General features: G+C 36.4%; 1 protein-coding gene across 12 annotated transcripts in view; it reads right to left on the bottom strand.

Annotated features, from left to right (window-relative positions):
- Nucleotides 1-247: 247 nt before the first annotated feature.
- Nucleotides 248-21,617, bottom strand: part of NEK1 (NIMA related kinase 1) — a 214,055-nt gene continuing 192,685 nt past the window's right edge. For all 12 annotated transcript variants that reach the window (XM_057302209.2, XM_063603986.1, XM_055111995.2 and 9 more), the window contains 5 exons: nt 13,580-13,731; nt 8,631-8,839; nt 7,495-7,625; nt 7,199-7,331; nt 248-1,501 (listed from right to left, as the gene is read on the bottom strand). In XM_057302209.2, coding sequence (XP_057158192.2) covers nt 1,488-1,501; nt 7,199-7,331; nt 7,495-7,625; nt 8,631-8,839; nt 13,580-13,731 — 639 coding nt within the window. In that variant the 3' untranslated portion in view covers nt 248-1,487. The remainder of the gene's footprint in view (nt 1,502-7,198; nt 7,332-7,494; nt 7,626-8,630; nt 8,840-13,579; nt 13,732-21,617) is intronic.

Genomic DNA, 21,617 nt, shown 5'->3' on the forward strand with positions numbered 1-21,617 from the left:
GCTAAAACAATTTTTTTTCTACCATATTATACCCTTTTCTAATAGTTGTAATAGTTTAAGAATTAATACATAACCTCCCCAAAATCATGCCCATCTTTCAGGATTGTAAAGAATTAAAGTACTGAATTCATTTTCTTCCATTATGAAGAAAGAAATCATCAGGTACAAAACCAACAAAAGTATTATCAGCTTGATGTAAAAGCCTTCTATTGAGAAAAGTAAAATAATAAATAAAAGACAATCGATATACTTCAGGTAGACAATAAAAATTTAATAGCAATATCATAAAATAAACACACATATTAAAAAATCAAGTATTTAGTTTCAGATATTAGAAATAATATACATAATAAATTCAACATACTGATAGTGCTGCAAGATAAGATTTTATTTTTCAAATTACATATTATGCCAACCAGCCTGCTTTGGACTCAGAGGTTCAAAAACTTTGCTTTTATTACGAAGAACATCTGGACTGTAGACACCTCTAACGAAACCAGGTTATACTTGGCATATTGTGATTGAAGCTGTGTGATCATCATCTTAATGACCTAACTAAATCCTCTCATAACAGAAAGAAGTTCAACAGGCAAATATTTCCCTCCCTAGGATCCTAGTTACCAAAACTGTCACAGTGTCAAAATAAAAATAATTATTTCCTCCTTTTTAACATCTTATTGTCCTTGAAGCTTATGTATGGAGGAAGTTAAAAACCAAAAGAGCAACTTTAAGCTATATGCTAAGTCAATGTTAAATCCACAGACTAATTTTTCGATATAGTATTCCTGGTTCTGGTCCTTAAAGAGAAATAAAGGTATTAAACCAACTTTTTATATGTCAAGAAATATAATCTTGCTATTCTTTCATAATCAAATCTTTCAATGATTTCTAAGACTGTTTCTACAGCCTGTGTGCTAGTTCAGGAGACACACTGATTGTAAAACGACTTGAGAATATAAACTTTAAGGCTAAAAATTTCATCTTCAAAATGTATAGACATAAACAGAGCCCTTGACAAGGTGATTTAATGTAGAACTGCTGGCCAGAATGAAAACAAGTACTAGACAGAAAAAATATCATGCTTAAAGACTCCATTGAAAAACCACAGACAGGTCCTTCATGACATAGGTAATTCCTTCAACCTAAAGACATTTGCTGAAACTCAAAGTTACCCTATTGCATAGTAAATCTTCAAAACCATTAAGTCAGGTTCTGGGTCAATGTTTCCTACGCTTTGGTTGGATGATTTAATAAAGTATATATTTTATGAGATTTAACCATGGAATTCAATGAACAAAATAGATAAAATATTAGAATCTTCATTGAAAAATGGCATGTTTCTCCATCTTTTTCATGCAATAAGAAAGTCCATCTTAAATCTGATTTTTTAAATAAATAATTGCTGTATTTCCCACTGAAGCTTGTTATTCTGATAAGCCAAATTCAAATGCTTTCATATAGTTGAGGATTAAAAAACATTTTGAGGATTATTCATCATTATCTGTAGAAAAAAGAAAAAAATTGACTTCATTTCAAATCAAGCTGTATCTACTTTAAAAAAAACCCATTCTTGTTCATGCTAAAGGAGAAGAGCTTTAATGTAGTTTTAAACATACTTTTTAAATTATTTTATCACACATTCCTTGTAAAATATTCAGACAATACAATGAAGCATAAAATGGGAAGCAAAAATCATCTATAAGCAAAAGACAACCAATGTTAACTTTATATAAATCCTCCCACAATGCTTTCCTATGCATACACAAATATCTTTTAAAAATTACACTAAAATGCAGTTTTGAAACATAGGTTTTCCACTGAAAACACCCTAGTGAATGGAAAGGTGGATACATAAGTGATAATGTAAGATTAGAAAATGCTAATGTTAGAATCTAGGTGGTGGGTGCATGGGTGATCACTGTAAAGTTCTTTCAGATTTTCAATATGATAAAAATTGGACAATAAAATGTTAAAGAATAAATCATGGATATATTCTATGTTGACTTCAATGTCTGCACAGTATTCTGTTTAATGGATATGACATAATTAACCATTACTATTTATAGACATTTTTGTTATTTTCAATTTTTTTTAATTCTAAAGATTATAATCAAGTGAATTAAACAGATTGGTTAACTTAATCTTATATGCAAGCACTATCTTCCACATTCTAGCAAAAGTGATCTTTCATTAAAATCCAAGGGTCATGTCAAATCACTGCACTGCTTAAAACATTCGTTAGCTCCCTGCTGCCTCAAAATGGAATCCACGCTCCTTAACGTGGATTACAAAGCCCTTCATGATCTGGCCTTTTAAATATTTCTCATCTTACCAAATTTCATTCCCCACCTTCCTTAACTGCCCCTATAATTTATGCTTTAGGAACACTGAATTGCTTATAGTTCCCCTACTACATTTTGCATACTTCCATGTATGAGTACTTATTCGCATTAAATTCCCATTTGTTTTTCAGAATCCAACTTTGATGTCCTCTCCCCTAGGAAGACCTATCCTGTCACCATCAATGTAGTTGGATCATTACTTTATAACTTACATACATTTTATTGCTTCCAAGGTAACACTTATCACTGGACTATAATTTACTTACTTTTCAAATAATCAGGAAAGTAATGAACACACATATCCATAATATGTAGAATTAACAAAAGCTAACTTTTGGCCATAGTGGTTTGGATTATTTAAGTAAAACCATATTACAGATGCAGAGTACCCTTTCTCAATCTTACTGCCTTCCTTTCTTCCCCAGGGGCATTTTCAGTACTCTGAAATTGATATGTATTCTTCCCGCTCATGGTTTTTGCTTTTATTTTTATTACGTACATGCACATCTAAATAAAATTGTTTAGAAACACTATATAAATAGTGTAATATTCTACTTATTCAACTCATCATGTTTGTGGGGCTTATCCATATTGACAGTCGGAATTTAATTCATTCATTTTAGCCGATGTATAAAATTTCATTACATAAACGCAGCCCAATATTCCACCTAAAATGAATATGAAGAGAAGGTATGTGTCTCCTTCTTAAGAGTCTATAATGGCCAGGCGTAGTGGCTCATGCCTGTAATCCCAGCACTTTGGGAGACCGAGGCAGACAGATCACCTGAGGTCAGGAGTTTGAGACCAGCCTGGCCAACATGGTGAAACCCTGTCTCTACTAAAAATACAAAAATTAGCTGGGTGTGGTGGCACATGCCTGTAATGCCAGCTACTTGGGAGGGTGAGACAGGAGAATTGCTTGAACCTGGGAGGCGGAGGTTGCAGTGAGCCGAGATCATGTCACTGTACTCCAGCCTGGGCGACAGAGCAAGACTCCATCTCAAAAAAAAAAAAAAAAAAAAAAAAAAAAAGAAGAAGAAGAATCTATAAACTTGGGCCGCTAATGCTAATACTCAATGTGAGAACATGGTAGCCTCTGCCAGGCTGCCACTGGCCACAGCTGTTATACTCCTTCTCTCCTTGTGGAAGAATTTATTAGGAATACTATCAAATCGCTTACACATTTTATTAGCTCTATTTGACTTCTGACTCTGGATAGTATCTAGCTATGGAAAAAAAAGCATTAACTTTATCAACGGCTGAAGATATTGATGCTTACCAAACCTGCACCATAACAGTATCAGGAGAGTTAAATAGCTGAGGCTGTCTTTTCAGGACTTATATAATTTCCAGTGAAATAAAACAGAAATGTGTTTTTGACAATCTTCTTTTTAACTTGTATCTTAATGACTTGATGTCACTTTCGGGTGAGCGAGATAAAATTTTGCTTACCCCTTCCCTTCTTTACTCTCCCTTTTCCCCAACACAGAAAATAAAAGTGTGTAAGTACCATATGTAGATGACATGGCTTTATCATCTCCTAGATGTGGCCTAAAAGATAGCTGTCTGGACAACTGTCTCTAAGACAGGTAGGCTGGGTGCGGTGGGTCACACCTGTAATCCTAACACTTTGGGAAGCTGAGGTGGGAGGACAGCTTCAGGCCAGGAGTTTGAGATCAACATGGCGAAATGTCATCTCTGCCAAAAAAATACAAAAATGAGTCAGGCATGGTAGCTCACGCCAGTAGTACCAGTTACTCAGGAGGCTGAAGTGGGAGGACTGCTTGAGCCCAGGAGGCGGAGGTTGCAGTGAGTTGAGATCATGCCACTGCACTCCAACCTGGGTGACAGAGCAAGGCCCTGTCTCCATAGGAAAAAAAAAAATCCCAACAAAAAACTCCCCAAATCAAAAAGAACAGCTATATATGGGCTCTACTGACTTCCAATAAGAAGGAGTGCAAAACGGTTATTCTGAATCAATGAATATGAAATCTGTATCTAGTCATTTCATTTAACTCTCATGATTAACAATACAGAACAGCAAGTCATCCACATAATTCAATATCCATTTTATAACCAGTTTCTTTAGTAGCTATAGTAGTAAGTTACAATATTTTATGGGCTGTACTAAATTTTTTTTTAAGCTACACCTGCTGTAATGGTATGTACTAAGAGTTTTAGAAAAGATTGCCAGGGTAGGCATCTTCAATTGCTTTACATTTTTTCTAGGGTGAAGGAATTACTGTCAGGCTTTATGATACAGAACTCTGGGGTTCTCTTTCCCTTTCCATTTGTGCACTAGAGAAAATCTGATATTGCTTCCTGAGTGGTGTATTAACCTAGCCTGATTCTTGGTCCTTTGCAGGGGAAATGGCCTTCTGTGTAGGCGTATATCCTTTTGAAGCCACTCAGTTGTCAAAAGAGGGTGTCAATTCTACCTTGTGAATAAGTTGATTATTACAGTTCTCCACTTAAGGGGCAAGGCAAACTAAAAGCTCTCCAGATACTTGTTGAGCAAAACTGAACCCCAAGCACATTGTTGCTGATTACTTATGAAAAGCTCTATTGAAACAATACTTAAGGAGAACCGCCTGGAGGTGGAATAGTCTGAATATGAATAGAATTGGTTGGATACACTCTACAGAATTACTGAAATGGAATCATCCTCTGGCTTCGTGCCATTAACTTACAGCATGACATATGAGAAACAGCCTCATGAAATCTAAATATTGTAAAAATTACTGAGGATACTTTTCATTCCATTATAGCACTGTTTTGTAAAATGAAGTCCAAGGTCTCAATAAAATAAGAAATCCACAAGTACCAGAAAATGTTTACCTTTTATATTTTCATTTTGATAAAATTTATTAATATTTAGAAAAATACAACATCTGTTTTACAGTAATAATTCACAACTGACAGAAATTTTCTACCACTAAGACTTGAGTTTTTTTTTTTACTGGGGTTTATAGACCCTTGGATTCTTGTGCCTGAAAAAAATACTTTTTGCTCCTTAAAGGGATCCACATGTTATTCAAGTTTGAGGAACACTGTATCATAGTGCCCTCTTTTTAAAGATCATGGGAAAATTGTTCCTTTGGTTTCAATACCAAAAATAGCTGTCCTCTGAGCAACTAAAATGTTTTGTCTCATGAATACCGTGACTCATGTAATTAATTAGGTTTTCTGCTTTGTGAGAAAGACCAGCACCAAATTTGTTTCCTGTTTTTAGAAAATGTGGAAACCTTTTGAACATGAAGTTTGTATTCTTCATTCCTGGCTTCATGTTATACTGCTTGTGCTCATTTGTCCAATTTGTTGACTTCCCCAAACTTTTTTTTAAAACTTAATTTTCTCTCTTACTATATACATATATATTTAAATGCAATCTTAGACTTTTTTGTATGAATATGCAAACACATTTTGTATGGAATACAAATACATTTTATAAACATTTTTATTGCTAAAATTAAGCATCAACATTTAAAACCCTCAATTTTAGTCTATGAATTTAACATTTAAAGTAATAAAATTAATGTTTGGGCAAATAATCTAGAAATAAATTCTTGTTCAAAATTTTACATATTGCTTTTTGTTTTGCCAGGTGCAGTGGCTCACACCTGTAATCCCAGCACTTTGGGAGGCCAAGGAGGGGTGAATCATTTGAGGTCAGGAGTTCGAGGCCAGCCTGGCCAACATGGTGAGACCCCATCTCTACTAAAAATACAAAAATTGGCCAGGCGTGGTAGCACCTGTAGGCCAAGCTACTCAGGAGGCTGAGGCAGGAGAATCACTTGAACCCAGGAGGCAGAGGTCGCAGTGAGCTGAGACTGTGCCACTGCACTCTAGCCTGGATAACAGAGCAAGACTCCATCTCACACACACAAAAAACGTTTAATACTACATCCTTGATAAGAACTATTCTAGGGCCAGGCACAGTGGCTCACATTTGTAATCCCAGCACTTTGGGAGGCTGAGGTGGGTGGATCATCTGAGATCAGGAGTTCAAGACCAGCCTGGCCAACATGGTGAAACCCTGTCTCTACTAAAAATACAAAAAGTAGTCAGGTGTGGTGGCGCACACCTATAATCCCAGCTATTTGGGAGGCTGAGGCAGGAGAATCACTTGAGCCCAGGGGGTGGAGGTTGCAATGAGCCGAGATCACGACACTGCACTCCAGCCTGGGCAATAAGACTCTGTCTCAAAAAAACAAAAAAATGAATTATTCTAAGTTATAATCTTCTTTATTTTTTTTTATTTATTTATTTTTGAGACAGGGTCTGGCTTTGTCACCAAGGCTGAGTGCAGTAGCACAATCACAGCTCACTGCAGCTTCAAACTCCTGGGCTCAAGCAATCCTCCCACCTCAGTCCCCTGAGTAGCTGGGACTAGAGGTGCCCACCACTATGCCTAGCTAATTAAAAATTTTTTTGTGTATAGAGATAGGGTTTCACTATGTTGTCCAGGCTGGTCTCAAACTCCTGGCCTCAAGCCATCCTCCCACTTAAGCCTCCCAAGTAGCTGGAATCACAAGCATGAGCCACGGCACCCAGCTAGGATTATTCTAATTGCTAGAGCTGTCCAAAAATCTATCTAGTAAGATTTTTAAAAACCTCATTCAAAGGTTACTTGTAAATTAAATTAAAAATATGGACCTAAAGGACTTAAGTCAGTAAAAGTATATGACAGATCAGTAAAAGTACATGACAAAGTTAATTTTATTATTGCTTAAAAGTTATATAGTTCCCAAGTAGATTTCACAAAATGGATGTGATGTAAGCTGATTCATATACATGTATCATCTTGTTTTTCTCACATTTACTGAAAATTATATAGACATGTGAGGAAATCTTACCTTCTTGGTAGGCTCCATCTGCCATGACTAAATGAAGAATCTTGGCATAAAGATGCTGATGTTCATTTCCCAAAATATTTTGAACTATTTTTGAACAAATTTCAATATTTTCATCTTCATCTTCATGAATAGCCTATACCAAATTCCCAAATATAAATTAATATTTGAATAACTTTCTGTAATTGTAGACTTCACTTTTTATTTATAATAAATCTAATGACCAATACAGATTATCAACATTTCTTCAACCTTCAAACATAGCACATTTTAAGTGTTTTAATTGACTTTTCACTTACCTTTATTTTCTCATAAACCTCAAAGAATTTTTCAAAGCCCATTTCCTGTTCCAGATGAAGTCTCAGTTCCTCTAAATGGTTAAAGACACTATCACATTCACATTCACTAGCAATTTCACCATCACTGTTATCTAAAAAACAAAATTAAAATAGAGATTTGATTTAAAAAGACTGAATAAAATAACTCATACCCTAATAGACTAAAATTCTATGACAAATGAATAATGCCATTGAAATAGACTACTTCTACTTTCATTATAAACAGTTTTTGTCATTTTAATATTTGTCCTTTATTTGGCAAAAAAAATGTATAAATCTGTCTAAACAAGAATGTTACTTTTCATTTATAGATATAAAAAATAAATCAGGTTGGAATCTAAACACTCCTAGAGATGTTACTTAAATAAAAAAAAAAAAGTGGAAAAAGCACAGCTCCATGTTTTGCTTTGAAGCAGCTAACCCTAACTAGTATTTTCAAAAGTTGGTAATAAACACGGGAAACACCATGGAAAAGCCTGCAGAAGGTAGACAACCTAAGACATACATCATTACATTTCAGGAAAGCACCTAGAAAGTATAAATGGCCAATATGTTTTGTCATGTACATGCTCAACATACTTTGAAAAAAATTACTTAGTCTTTTCACATTAGCTTTTCTTCCTAAATTAATATAATATAGTTATTGAAACAGACACACTTTCTATGCATCTTAGGGGTAATATTATGAAAGAGAAAGTTTACAAATTTACGAAAAGAGTTTTTAGTACTTTAAAAACTGCTTTCAGTGTTAACCCTGCTGGTTAATATGTGCAGAAGCTCTTTCTAAAATATAGAATGCCAAGAAAACAATGTTATTATCTTTATTACTGGAAAAATCAGTCAATAAATGGAGATTAGAATAAAAATGCTTCAAAAAAGCATTGACATAATAGGAAAGAAATAAAAACTTTAATAAAAAATGGAAAATCACACATTTGTATGAAAAGAAAAAGAATGAAAAAAGGGGAGAGACCCAGAGGCATGCTTCAGTTGTATTTAAAGTTGGAAATGGTTCACAGCAGAGATTAGAAAAATACACTCTACTTGAAATATTTGTAAACTGAAAAAGAAAAAGGTCCAAAACTCTGATCATGCACCTGAGTGCCATTCTTCGTTCAGGGCACTTTCACTGCTGGGATTGTCATCTTCATCTGCCACATCTGTCCCATTTGCAGTTGGCTCCACATCACTGTTCTTCAAGACTGACTCTTCTTCTTCACTGTATTCTTCACCAGGTTGTTCCCTAAGCAACTGTTCCATCGAGGCCTGCAGCTCTTGTAAATCTGTGTCAGTTTCTTCAAACACACTGAAATTTAAAAAGTATAACTAAAAGTTTCAAACATACTGAAATTTACCAAGTTAAACAACTAAAACTACCTCATACTGAAATTTTACTTCTACTCAATATGTAGGCACTTCTTAAAAAATCCTAATAGTAGATAACAAAAAATCTGGAAAAAGCCTACATTGTTTTTCACCGGTAAGTTGAGGATGAATACAACTGATAAATGTATCACACAACACATATTCTGGAATATATAAGCCAGAAGATGATTTGTTTAAAATGATCCCAACTTGCCAAAGAGAATCACATAACTATCGATGTTACTCATTGCTTAAATTCTGAAACAATGTTTTGATATTTTAACAGGCCAGACTACAGAAGTTTTTCTGAAACAAATAATAAATTATTTTCTCTTTTATGGAATTTTGTAATTTTCAAAATATCCATGTGGCTAATAGCTAGACACTATACAAAAGGGTTTCCATATACATGCCCATTGGGCATTTGAACTTTTAGAAATAGAAATACTTAGGAAATTTTATATTCATGTTAATAGGATGACCCAGTAAATAAAATGGTCACCAGAAATCTTATCTTTAGATGCTTATTCTTAAAAATGTTCTAAAATACATAATAGATTTTCTGTGTAACTAGCCTATACCAACCATCATAATTCTTCACTGGAGAATTTTGTTTCCAAAGTATTGGTAAGAATATTCATTCTATTTTCATGGGATGCTGGAATGAAATAACTTATACAAATAATACCTTACATTTATATAGAACTTTTGTTTTTTGAACAGTTTTATCCTACTACTCAAATTTTATCCACAAAAAATCACTTTAGAGACATGAAAACTATGAACCAAAATGTTTAAATGACTTGGTCAAGGCCACATAGTCAGTAAATGACAGAGCACTGAAATCTAGGTCTTTGACCACTTCTGTAATATCTGAGAAACATACTCCGAAAAATTTTTTTCCTCTTATGATTTGCTTCTTTCTCCTAACATGGAATGTAAATGGAAAAGTTTGTAGACTAAAGGAGTTAATTGATGTTTTAGATGTCTGAAGACTTCTAAAAGAGATTATGTACCTAAGCCGGGATTTCATCTATCAGGAAGGCAATGCTTAACAGGACACAAGGGCTAATTAAGGCCTTTCTAAAAGTTTAGACTCAAATCAAATATTTACTGAAGAACTAAAATATAAACACTATTGTGTAAGACTGTCAATATAATTTCCATTAATAGAGTAAATAATCCTTTTATGTAGAAATATCTTTATTTTGTACTTATACGTACAAACGCCTATAATTTGACTTGTAGGAGCTATAGAAAAGCAAAGCATCTAATTAGAATGAGAAAATAGTGTCTAATCTCTTGAATCATCCTACTAGTAGCATTTAACTTAATATATAATTACAAGACTAATTTAGGCTGGGTACAGTGGCTCATGCCTGTAATCCTAGCCCTTTGGGAGGCTGAGACAAGAGGACTGCTTGAGGCCAGGAGTTTGAGACAAGCCTGGGCAACATAGCGAGACCCCTCTAGAAAAAAAATTGCAAAAAACTTAGCTAGGCGTGGTAGCACGAGCCTGTATTCCTAGCTACTAGGGAGTCTGAGGCAGGAGGACTGCTTGAGCCCAGGAGTCCAAGGCTGCTGTGAGCTATGATTGCAGCACTGTACTGTAGCCAGGGTGACAGAGTGAGACCCTATCTCCCCGCCAAAATTTTATTATTAAAAAAAGATCAACGAAGCATGCACACCTGCTATGTACCATTACTACAACGAGTAAATATTGACCTGTTCATAAAATCATCTAGTGGCTGGCCTAGAGGAATTAGTACCCTCTGCAGATGGTATTCAATTGAGGCAGCTAAGCTTGCCACTGTAAGAAAGTATGAGAAGATTAAGATCTTTTACTAAATGAGCACCAAAAAACTTTAAGGTACTTAAAAAAATCTGGTCTTGAATTCAGTTTTTAGTTGGCTTTCTTATAAAATCTTGACTAAAGTTTAGACAAAAAAATAATAATAATTTTCCAAAGACAAACATCAAGTGAAATATCCCTATAACAATATGAAATAACGTACTTTAAAAACAACTTGGTTTTCAAATTTTTCAATTAATACTAAAGGCTTCTAACTTAAGTTTTAAAATAAAATTCTGTCATCAATTGTTCATTGAAAGAACACAGGCAGAACACAAACTTAGCAGCTTAGAAGAAAGAAAAAAATAAAAGAACACAAGCCACAAATAAGCTGTAGTTCATTCAGATAAAAATAAATGATTTCATAAAATTTTTGGGAAAAAAATTTTAGTTAGCAGTTTGTCAACAATAAAAATCCTGAATGTTGTTATGTTCTCCAATAGGATTAATAAAAATACAATATTTCAGTGTTTAATGACCACAGTCAAGTAGAAGAAACAAAAGTAAAAAGGTAACTTTTCTTCTAGATTGTAAGGTCATTAGCAAAAATCTACAGAACTCTAGGAAAAATGAAAAAGGCAATCTTTTAAAAATGAAGTTTCACCAGAAACTTAAGAAGCAAGGGCAAGGCTTAAAAAAGAACCAAAAACCAGAAAATAAAATGTGCCAGCGGCATCGATCCTACGTAACTCAATACAGAAGAAAACATTATGAGAGTGATATAATACTTTCAATCAGATCAAAACACAAGTTCTTTCCAAAGGTAAAAGTAAAAAGCAGAAACAAGTTCAAAGAAATTACAAAATAAATTATAAAAATTCTAATATTTTATAACTTTTTCTCCAGGTGATTTGAACACACTGTACCTTCTCACCTTACTCTAGGAAACTCTGGTTTTATTACCCCAAAAAGTGTGTAACATTTGTCTAAGACAGTTGAGAGGGCTGACCAACACTGAACAAGGTAAAGGAAGGTTCTTTTTGTTTTTTTATGGAAAAAAAATTTTTTTTTTAATTTTACTTTAAGTTTTAGGGTACATGTGCACAATCTAAGGGGCTATCACTCCTTACAGCTCTCAGAGGTATTGCTTGTTAAATTTCCCTCCTAGATTCAGGATTCCCCATGAATCACAAAGAAAGCAATTTTGTGAAAACAATCCAATTACATGCAGAAAACATGTGTGCACTGACACATGTGCACACACACACATGAACAAAACTGGTCTACCTGCTAACTCCCCATTGCCATGGCTTTGAAATCATATATGGCAGGAGGTAGATGTGGAGCTTTCTGGTCATTCTCCTGGGAAACTGTAGAGCACAGTCATGAATTGCTTAACAACAGGAAGCATTCTGAGAAATGCATTGTTATAGCCAATTTCATTGTTGTGCTAACATCATAGAATGTGCTTACACAAACCTAGTCAGTATAGCTAACTACATACCTAGGCTACATAGTAGAGCCTGTTACTCCTAAGCTACAAACCTGTACAGCATATGACTGTACTCAGTACTGGAAGCAACTGTAACACAATGCTATCTGTCTATTCTAAATATATCTAAACATAGAAAAGGTACAGTGAAAACATTGTATAAAAGATAAAAAATGGTAAACTTTATAGGGTACTTATCATAGGACATTACTATACACTACTATAGACTTATAAACACAATATGTGCTTAGGCTACACTAAATTTATCAATTTATTTTTCTGCAATAATAAATTAACTTGGCCAGTCCCAGTGGCTCACACCTGTAATCCTAGCTATTTGGGAGAGTGAAGTGGGAAGATTGCTTGAGTCCAGGAGTTGGAGGCTGCAGTGAGCTATCATCATGCCAGTGCACTCCAGCTTATTTATTTTTCATTTTTGAGACAGAGTCTCACTCTGTTGCTCAGGCTGGAGTGCAGTGGCATGATCATGGCTCACTGCTGCCTCAAACTCTTGGGCTCAAATGATTTTTCCACCTCAGCCTCCTGAGTAGCTGAGACTACCTACAAGGCATGTGGAAACAAACCTGGCTATTAAAAAAATTTTTTTTGGCTAGGTGTGGTAGCTCATGCCTGTAATCCTAGCACTTTGGGAGCCCAAGGTGGGCAGATCGCTTGAGGTCAGGAGTTTGAGACCAGCCTGACCAACATGGTGAAACCCCATCTCTACCAAAAATACAAAAATTAGCCAGGCGTGGTGGCAAGTAATCTCAGCTACTCAGGAGGCTGAGGAGGAGAATCGCTTGAACTTGGGAGGCAGAGGTCGCAGTGAGCCAAGATCATGCCACTGCACTCCAGCCTGGGTGACAGAGCAAGAGTCCACCTCAAAAGAAAAAATAAATTTTTTTTGTAGAGATGGTGTCTCACTATGTTGCCCAGGCTGGTCTCAGACTACTGGGTTCAAGCATTCCTCCTGCCTTGGCCTCCCAATGTGGTGGGATTGTAGGTGTGAGCCACTGTGTCCAACCCACACTCCAGCTAGGTGATAGAGTGACACCCTGTCTCTTAAAATAGATAAAAATAATATACAGAAGACATAAAAGCAGAGGTTAATGATTAAAAAAAAGAGCTAGGTAAGTTATCCCCTCTTTTTTACATATAAATTCAGAAACTCTTTTAATGCTGTTTACTAATGACGTTATAGCCACTGTGTCCAGCCTGTATTCCAGCTAGGTGACAGAGTGAGACCCTGTCTCTTAAAATAGATTAAAATAGTATACAGAAGACATAAAAGCAGAGGTTAATGAGTTAAAAAAAGAGCTAGGTAAGTTATCCCCTCTTTTTTTACATATAAATTCAGAAAATCTTTTAATGCTGTTTACTAATGACATTATACTTACATGTCTTCAGAATCAGAAGGTCCTTCTTTAATGTTTTCATCTTCAATTTCATCTATGTCAAGATTGTCTTGACGAACATCTCCTACGGTGGGAACATCCATAAGGGTTCTGAACAGCTTTGAGAGATCTGGAAGTGAACATGTCCTTAACATCTAAAATAAAAATCAACAAATTTCTTATTAGGAGAAAGATAATTAAAACATAAAAATGAGAGAAAACTAGAACTAATCACAATTTTGTTACATATGTGTAAAATATAACATATAAAAATATGTTTTTTATATATGTAACATATATATGTAACATATATAAAAAATATATATATATTTTTAGAGCTAGAGGATCCAAAGGTGACTTGCATAAAGCTAGAACCTAATTCTCTTGAATTTCAGCTCAGTCTTTTTTCACAGGAAACTAAACTTGTGAGTTATGTTTGGGTTTTAGCACAGGAATTCCCTGATACCACCTTTGAAAACTGGGAGAAGTGTTTATTTAGGTATAAACATGGAATGGACTTGGAAATCTGTCAGGAATCAGGCAGTGCTAGAAACTACCTGTTTTCTCCTTCTCACTCATGACCCATTTGTTCCGCTTTCATGGTGTTTCTGCTAAGTGTTCCTCTCATCTTCCTATGGTCAACTTGCCCCACACAGTCTTGCCCAAATGCTGCAGCATGTTAGTCTGAAGTTTGGCTAAGCACTACCACACGTAATTGACGGCCCCTTGTATCACTCAATTGTAGGAACTGCTGATTAGCCACATACTGGTGAAATGAGGGGCCTCAAATCAGTGCAGAGAGAAGCCTATCAGTGCTTCCCTGACCATGGGACTGTGAGTGGAACCTTTCTCACTAGAACAGAAGGCAGGAAGGACAAGCACTTTGATGTCAATGCTGAGCATAATTTGTAGGAACAGTAAGAAGAAACTCAGCCAACTGAGTTGAGGAAAGAAAAAAAGCACAGTTGAGGTGTTGAAAATGTGAATCCGTACTGGATAAGGGATAATAGAAATAGCCTCTGTCCAACAACCTTTCAACAATTAGAATGTGATAGATAGACAAGGCTATGAAACAACTAACTACATACATAACTCTCACAGCTGGGTTAACCCTAAAGGAATCTGTGAGATTTGAAACATGACTACTAAGGCACTGATAAGAACTCTTCACCAGATGGGAGCCTGTGAGGAAAACACAATGTTTAGCATATTAATGAAAATTTATATACTTGGCCAATTTTATTGGTACAATCTGTTTTTGAGAATAATGAAAAAGATTTCCATTATTTGAACATAATTTAAATGTTCTCACACTCAAGGGAAAAATCGTTATGAACTACAAGTTGGTAAAAGTACACTGCTTGTTAAATCACTTAGTGATGGTACTGGTACTGGAAGTATTTCTTTTGCTGAATTTCCCACTGTCTGTAGAATTCACACTTTCCTTGTTTATTATTTTAATGGTTTGGACCATGTATATTATAAACTAGCAATATGTACCAGAAATGGTTTCCTTAGGTACCTGCTAATCAATAAACAGCACATATGCATTATATACTTAAATTTGGGGTTACTACATAAAATAATGCAATATTTTTTAGGCTGAGATACATTCTGGCCCTGGTAAAATAAACTCAATTCTAGTTTACTCCTTTTGTTAACCAAAATAAATTTCAAGTGGTCATGTAATTTGACAACTTACCTCCTGGAACAGGTTTATACCAACCCACTAATCTGACAGCTATCAACTGGATAAGCCCTTCATGTTCACAGTACTCCTTGATAGACTAGTAAGTCCCCCCACCTACTCCCCCATGGCTTTGGAGGCTTTTTCCCCTATAGATTTATTTATTTTCATTTTTCCTTTTCATATTTTAAACAATACAAATGATTTTTTTATTTCAATAATTTTTGAGGTAAAGGTGATTTTTGGTTACATGGATACGTTCTTCAGTGGTGATTTCTGATATTGGTGCACGCAACACCCGAGCAGTGTACACTGTACCCAATGTGCAGTCTTTTATCCCTCATCTACCTCTCACCCTTCCCCCCTTGAGTCGCCAAAGTCCATTATATCACTCTTATGCCTTTGGGTCTTCACAGCTTAGCTCCCACTTATCAATGAGAACATACGCTATTTGGTTTTCCATTTCTGAGTTACTTCACTTAGAATAATGGCCTCCAGCTCCATCCAAGTTGCTGCAAAAGACATTATTTCATTCCTTTTTATGGCTGAGTAGTCTTCCAAGGTATGTATATTCCACGTTTTCTTTATTCACTCGTTGGTTGATGGGCAGTTAGGTCGTTTCCATATCTTTGCAATTGCAAATTGTGCTGCTATAAACATGCGTGTGTGTCTTTTTCATATAATGACTTCTTTTCCTTTGGGTAGATACCCAGTGGTGGGATTGCTGGATCCAATGGTAGTTCTACCTTTAGCTCTTTAAGGAAACTCCATACTGTGTTCCATAGTGGTTGTACTAATTTACATTCCCACTAGCAGTGTAAAAGTGTTCCCTTTTCACCACATCCAAGCCAACAGCTATTGTTTTACTTATTGTTTTCCTTTTTTTTGAGACGGAGTCTCGCTCTGTCCCCAGGCTGGAGTGCAGTGGCGCGATCTCGGCTCACTGCAAGCTCCGCCTCCTGGGTTCACGCCATTCTCCTGCCTCAGCCTCCTGAGTAGCTGGGACTACAGGCGCCCTACACCATGCCCAGCTAATTTTTTGTATTTTTAGTAGAGACGGGGTTTCACCATGTTACCCAGGATGGTCTCGATCTCCTGACCTCATGATCTGCCCGTCTTGGCCTCCCAAAGTGCTGGGATTACAGGCGTGAGCCACCGCGCCCGGCCACTTACCTGTTTTTGGACTTCTTAATTATGGCCATTCTTGGCCGGGTGCAGTGGCTCACTCACACCTGCAATCCCAGCACTTTGGGAGGCCGAGGCAGATGGATCACTTGAGGTCAGGAGTTTGAGACTACCCTGGCTAACATGGTGAAACTCTGTCTCTATTAAAAACACAAAAATCTGCCAGTGTGGTGGCATGCGCCTGTAATCCCAGCTACTTGGGAGGCTGAGGCAGGAGAATTGCTTAAACCTAGGAGGCGGAGGTTGTAGTGAGCCGAGATCACACCACTGCACTCCAGCCTGGGCGACAGAGCGAGACTTTGTCTCAAAAAATAAAGAAAAGAAAAGAAAAAATTATGGCCGTTCTTGCAGGTGTAAGGTGGTATCTCATTGTGGCTTTAATATGCATTTCCCTGATGATTAGTGATGTTGAGCAGTTTTTCATATGTTTGTTGTTTATATTCTTTTCAGAAATGTCTATTAATGCCTGTTGCTCACTTTTTGATGGGATTGTTTTTTTCTTATTTGTTTGAGTTCCTGGTAGATTCTGAATAGTAGACTGGTAAGTTTGAAACAGGTTATTCATCTTTGGTCAAGAGAATTTTATAAAAGAACACTTTCAGTTCTATAATTCTGATTCTACTATTTCTATGTTGTTTAAACAATATTCTATAGTTTTAATATCCACAAAAAGAACTCTTTCTGAAAATAACAGCTCATCTATAACACACTGGCTGAGATCTTCATGTACAGTATTTTTTTTTTCAAGATTGTTACATGATAATTTACACATCTAGCATTTGGTACCATTATAAGTTCAAACAGGAGTACCAAATTTTAGGAAACCTTAAAATGTTTCCTTCAGTTTTTATTGCTGGTTAGTTCTATTTCTTTTCAAAGATGTAGAGAAACATATAACATAGTGAATGAATTCAGTATTACTTGCATTAACAGAACTTCAACTAAAAAATTCTACTCATAGTAATTCTAATACACTCTTTGAGCTCCAGTATTTTTCATATAAAATCAGGAAGTAGTAGTATTCTAGTTACACTACCAAATGTCTTATGATGGGCACATTCTTTTAGCCTCTGTTTACTGCAATTAAATGCTGCTGCTGCTCTCTAAGAATAACGACTGTGAATATCTGCTTACTTCAACCGATACATCAGGCTCAAAATGGATTTAAAACATTAATTTAAAACTTAGGAACACTTCCCAAAGACAAAAATTATGGACATTATCTAATAATGGAATACTTTAACAAATCAAAAGACATCTAAGGTACATGTGCTATTTATGTGAATTATACATTCATCATTTTTTGCCACTTTGCATTTGCTTTAACAAGAAATTCTCAAGTTTTCATAAAGGAGATCAGTTTTTTGTCCCACTCCCTATCCACAGAACACATCTGGTCTCTCTCCATCCCTTATTCACTATCCCCTAAAGTGAAGAAACACGAGCTGACTGAAGGCAAATTTGCAAGAGGGCACTGACAATAAAGTGTGTGTCCTTCCTGTTCTCTTTCTCAGATCTGCCTGCCACAGAGTGTGTGCGTGCGTAGCCTGTTTCCCTTCTGTTGCCTTGTGGTGAGCACAAATAGCTCAGGCCTACGCCTGCTTTCTAGGGACAAGATAGGTCTCACTCTCAGTCTTCCTGCTACTGGAGCTTGATGGATATAAAGCTCTTATTGTGGGTTAAGAAAGTTTGTTCTTCAGATTCCAAGGACTAGTCACTGGAGGAAAATATTGAGAGGCATGATTTTAAGCCAAACCTAAGCCACATTTTCCAGTAGAGCTTTATCAAAAATAAAACTGATATTATGATCTTTATCTGACTCTATTTTTTTTTTTTTTAGTCTCAGTGGTCATGACTGACTTTTTTATTTTTTATTTTTGAGATGGTGTCTCGCTCTTGCTGCCCAGGCTGGAGTGCAATGATGCAATCTCGGCTCACTGCAGCCTCTGCCTCCTGGGTTCAAGCGACTTTCCTGCCTCAGCCTCCAGAGTAGCTGGGATTACAGGCATGTGCCGCCACACCTGGCTAATTTTGTATTTTTAGTAGAGATGGGGTTTCACCATGTTGGCCAGGCTGGTCTCAAACTCCTGACCTCAGGTGATCCACCTGCCTCGGCCTCCCACAGTGCTGAGATTACAGGCGTGAGTCGCTGCGCACCGCCATGACTGACTTTTATGTCATTTTAACTGGCTCCAAATGAAGTGGAGTTAGCAGGTAATTCTCTATCTCAACCTACTACAGATTTCATGGAATTATAAATTAATCAAATCTTGAAAATGTTACTATTTTTAAAAATTCCATTGGAAAAATATATTGATAATTTCCCTTTATAAAATCACAACAAATGCAAAGTTTTGATTTGAATCTTTACAAACCTATGTTGGCCTACAGACCATTCACTGCATTATGAAGGCATGTATCCCAGCCAGGAGTAACTTCTGAGGAATACCTTCATACCTGACTAGCAGGCTCCAGATAAGGAGGAGAAATGGGGCTCATGTACACAAACTTTCTTCACTAGCCTTGCTTCAATTTTTCCAATTATTTATGATCATGTATTTTATCATTTATATTCTCCAATTAGAATGGCTCCATGAGCAGAGGATTTTTGTCTGTTTTCCTCACTATTGTTAACTCTAGCATTTAGAGTGGTACCTGGCACATAGCAGTTATTTAATAAATATTTGTTGACTAAATGAATCTGCCTTACAATAGCTTGACTCAGAGTGAGAATTTGTGGGGAACTCCACAAATTCATCCTGTATCCACTTGTGAGGACAACCAAACAGGCTTAACCAGTTTGTACTTTTAAAGAAACAGTTGTTCTTTAGAGAAGAATACAAGACTGTATCACTGGCTTTAAACTGCTTATCACCTGTCCTACCTTTGTTTCTTCTGAAGGTGGAACAGTGTTTCCCTAGACTGATTTCTACTTTTAAAAGCCTCCTTGTAAAAGGCTTTTAATCAAAACCCATCACTGATGAATTCTCCCTAACAGGACAAAGAAAAGGAAAGCTTTACGGTAGAGAATGAACTTTAAACCATGCTTCACCATTATCTTCTACTATTGGACTTCTTTGGCCTGCCTATACCTTTATCAAAACAAAGCTAGATTTGGTAAGGTACAAAGCAACCACATGTAAAAAGTCCCTAACTGATGAATACATTCTATCCACTGATAGAATTTATTGGGCATTAACCATGTATTGGATGCTGAGGATATAATGGTGATTGAAAATAGATCCAGTCTTTGCCTTATGATACTTTTAGGGTAGAAAAATATCCTGACTCTGGGAATTCTGAACATAGAAAAGTTATCACCACAAGACCAGAGAACAGTTGTGGCAACAGAAAGGAGAAAGTCTTATCTACGTTTCAGGAGCCATAGGTCTCTGCTGGAATAAGACTGAGAGGGGTGGTGGGGGGAGGGAGGGAGGAAGAGAGAGGAAGAGAGAGGAAGAAAGAGAGGGAAAGAGGGAGGCAAGGAGAGAGGCAAGGGAGATTGAGATTGAATGTCTCTTTGATGGAGTTCACTTAATGAACAAATATAAGGACCCAAACTTTTCAGACTGTTCTGATTTGTGGGCTATAAACTCTACCATTCTGTTCACTTAACACCATAGGTGTGTGGTGTTAATTTAGTTTATGTCACTTTTTTTTTAAAGCAACTCTTTACTCCTTCAAACTATAGTTATTAATATTTAAATATTACAGCTAATTTTTTTTTGAGACAGGGTCACGCTCTGTCATCCAGGCTGGAGCGTGACAGCATGAACACGGCTTACTGCAGCCTTGACTTCCTGGGCTCAAGCGATCCTCCCACCTCTGCCTCCGAAGCAGCTGGGACTAGAGGTGGGTGTGTGCCACCACGCTTGGCTAATTTTAAAATGTTTTTGTAGAGGTGGGGGCTAACTATGTTGCTCAGGCTGCTCTCAAACTCCTGGGTTCAAGTGATCCTCCTGCCTCGGCCTCCCAAATACACCTAAATTTTATGCCACATTCCTCTACAACAAATTCCAGAGTTTTCCAGGCAAGTTTTCATATAAGATGGCAATGCAGGAAGTACTTCACCACAGGCAACAGTTATTTTATGAATAAATAAGTGATAAAGAGAAAGTACAAATTTAAATGACCTTTAATCAGTCTTTGTCTCTGTGTGAGAAACTAGATCAGTCACTTCATGTCACTAATACGTCCTTCAAAATCTATACTGATCCACCATGTACTTCACCTCTCTGCATTGTAATTTCCTCATCCGTAAAATGGAGACAACAGTATTAATGGCCAGGTGCGATGGCTCACGCCTGTAATCCTAGAACTTTGGGAAGCCGAGGTGGGCAGATTGCTTGAGGTCAGGAGTTCAAGACGAGCCTGGGCTACATGGTGAAACTCCGTCTCCACTAAAAATACAAAAATTAGCTGGGCATGGTGGTGGGTGCCTGTAATCCCAGCTACTTGGGAGGCTGAGGCAGAAGAATCACCTGAACCCAGAGGGCAGAGGTTGCAGTGAGCCAAGATTGTGCCACTGCACTCCAGCCTGGGTGACAGAGCGAGACTCAGTCTGAACAAAAACAGTATTTGTCACATAGGGTCACTGTGAGAAGTAATTATATGTCAAGCAGCTAGAACAGTATATAGAATACTATTCATACTATTAGCCAGCTACTATTACACTAATAATTAGTATACTTTTATTAGATGGTAGTTCATAGCTACTTCCCAAGACAAAAAATATTAATAATTATGAACAATGCAAGGCTGTTTTCTGATCTAGAATCTATTTACTTAAATTTTAATGCGTTACAGTCATACATCCTACTAGTAACAACAGAAAGGTCAGTATAATCTGTATTACTCTGATAATATGGTCTTAAATTTGGTACTTCTTTTTTATTACCACCAAGAAGTAAACCTCATATTAGTAATCGCTTTCCAAAATTGTATTGGTTGTTATCCAATAACCCTATATAGAAAATTAACTTGTTTAATATTTATGAATGTATTTGACAAAGTGTTCATAATTATAATTCATCAGAAAGGCACAGCACTCAAAATTAGACATTCCTTTGAAGCATTATTAATATTTTTAGCGGTCAAGGAGGGTTGACATATAACATACTTTAAACACTTTCCAGGCTGCAATTAGGTCAACTGTGATGTGTGGCAGTA

Source organism: Pan paniscus, chromosome 3 (genome assembly GCF_029289425.2).
Source record: "Pan paniscus chromosome 3, NHGRI_mPanPan1-v2.0_pri, whole genome shotgun sequence".
Taxonomy (NCBI): Eukaryota; Metazoa; Chordata; class Mammalia; order Primates; family Hominidae; genus Pan; species Pan paniscus.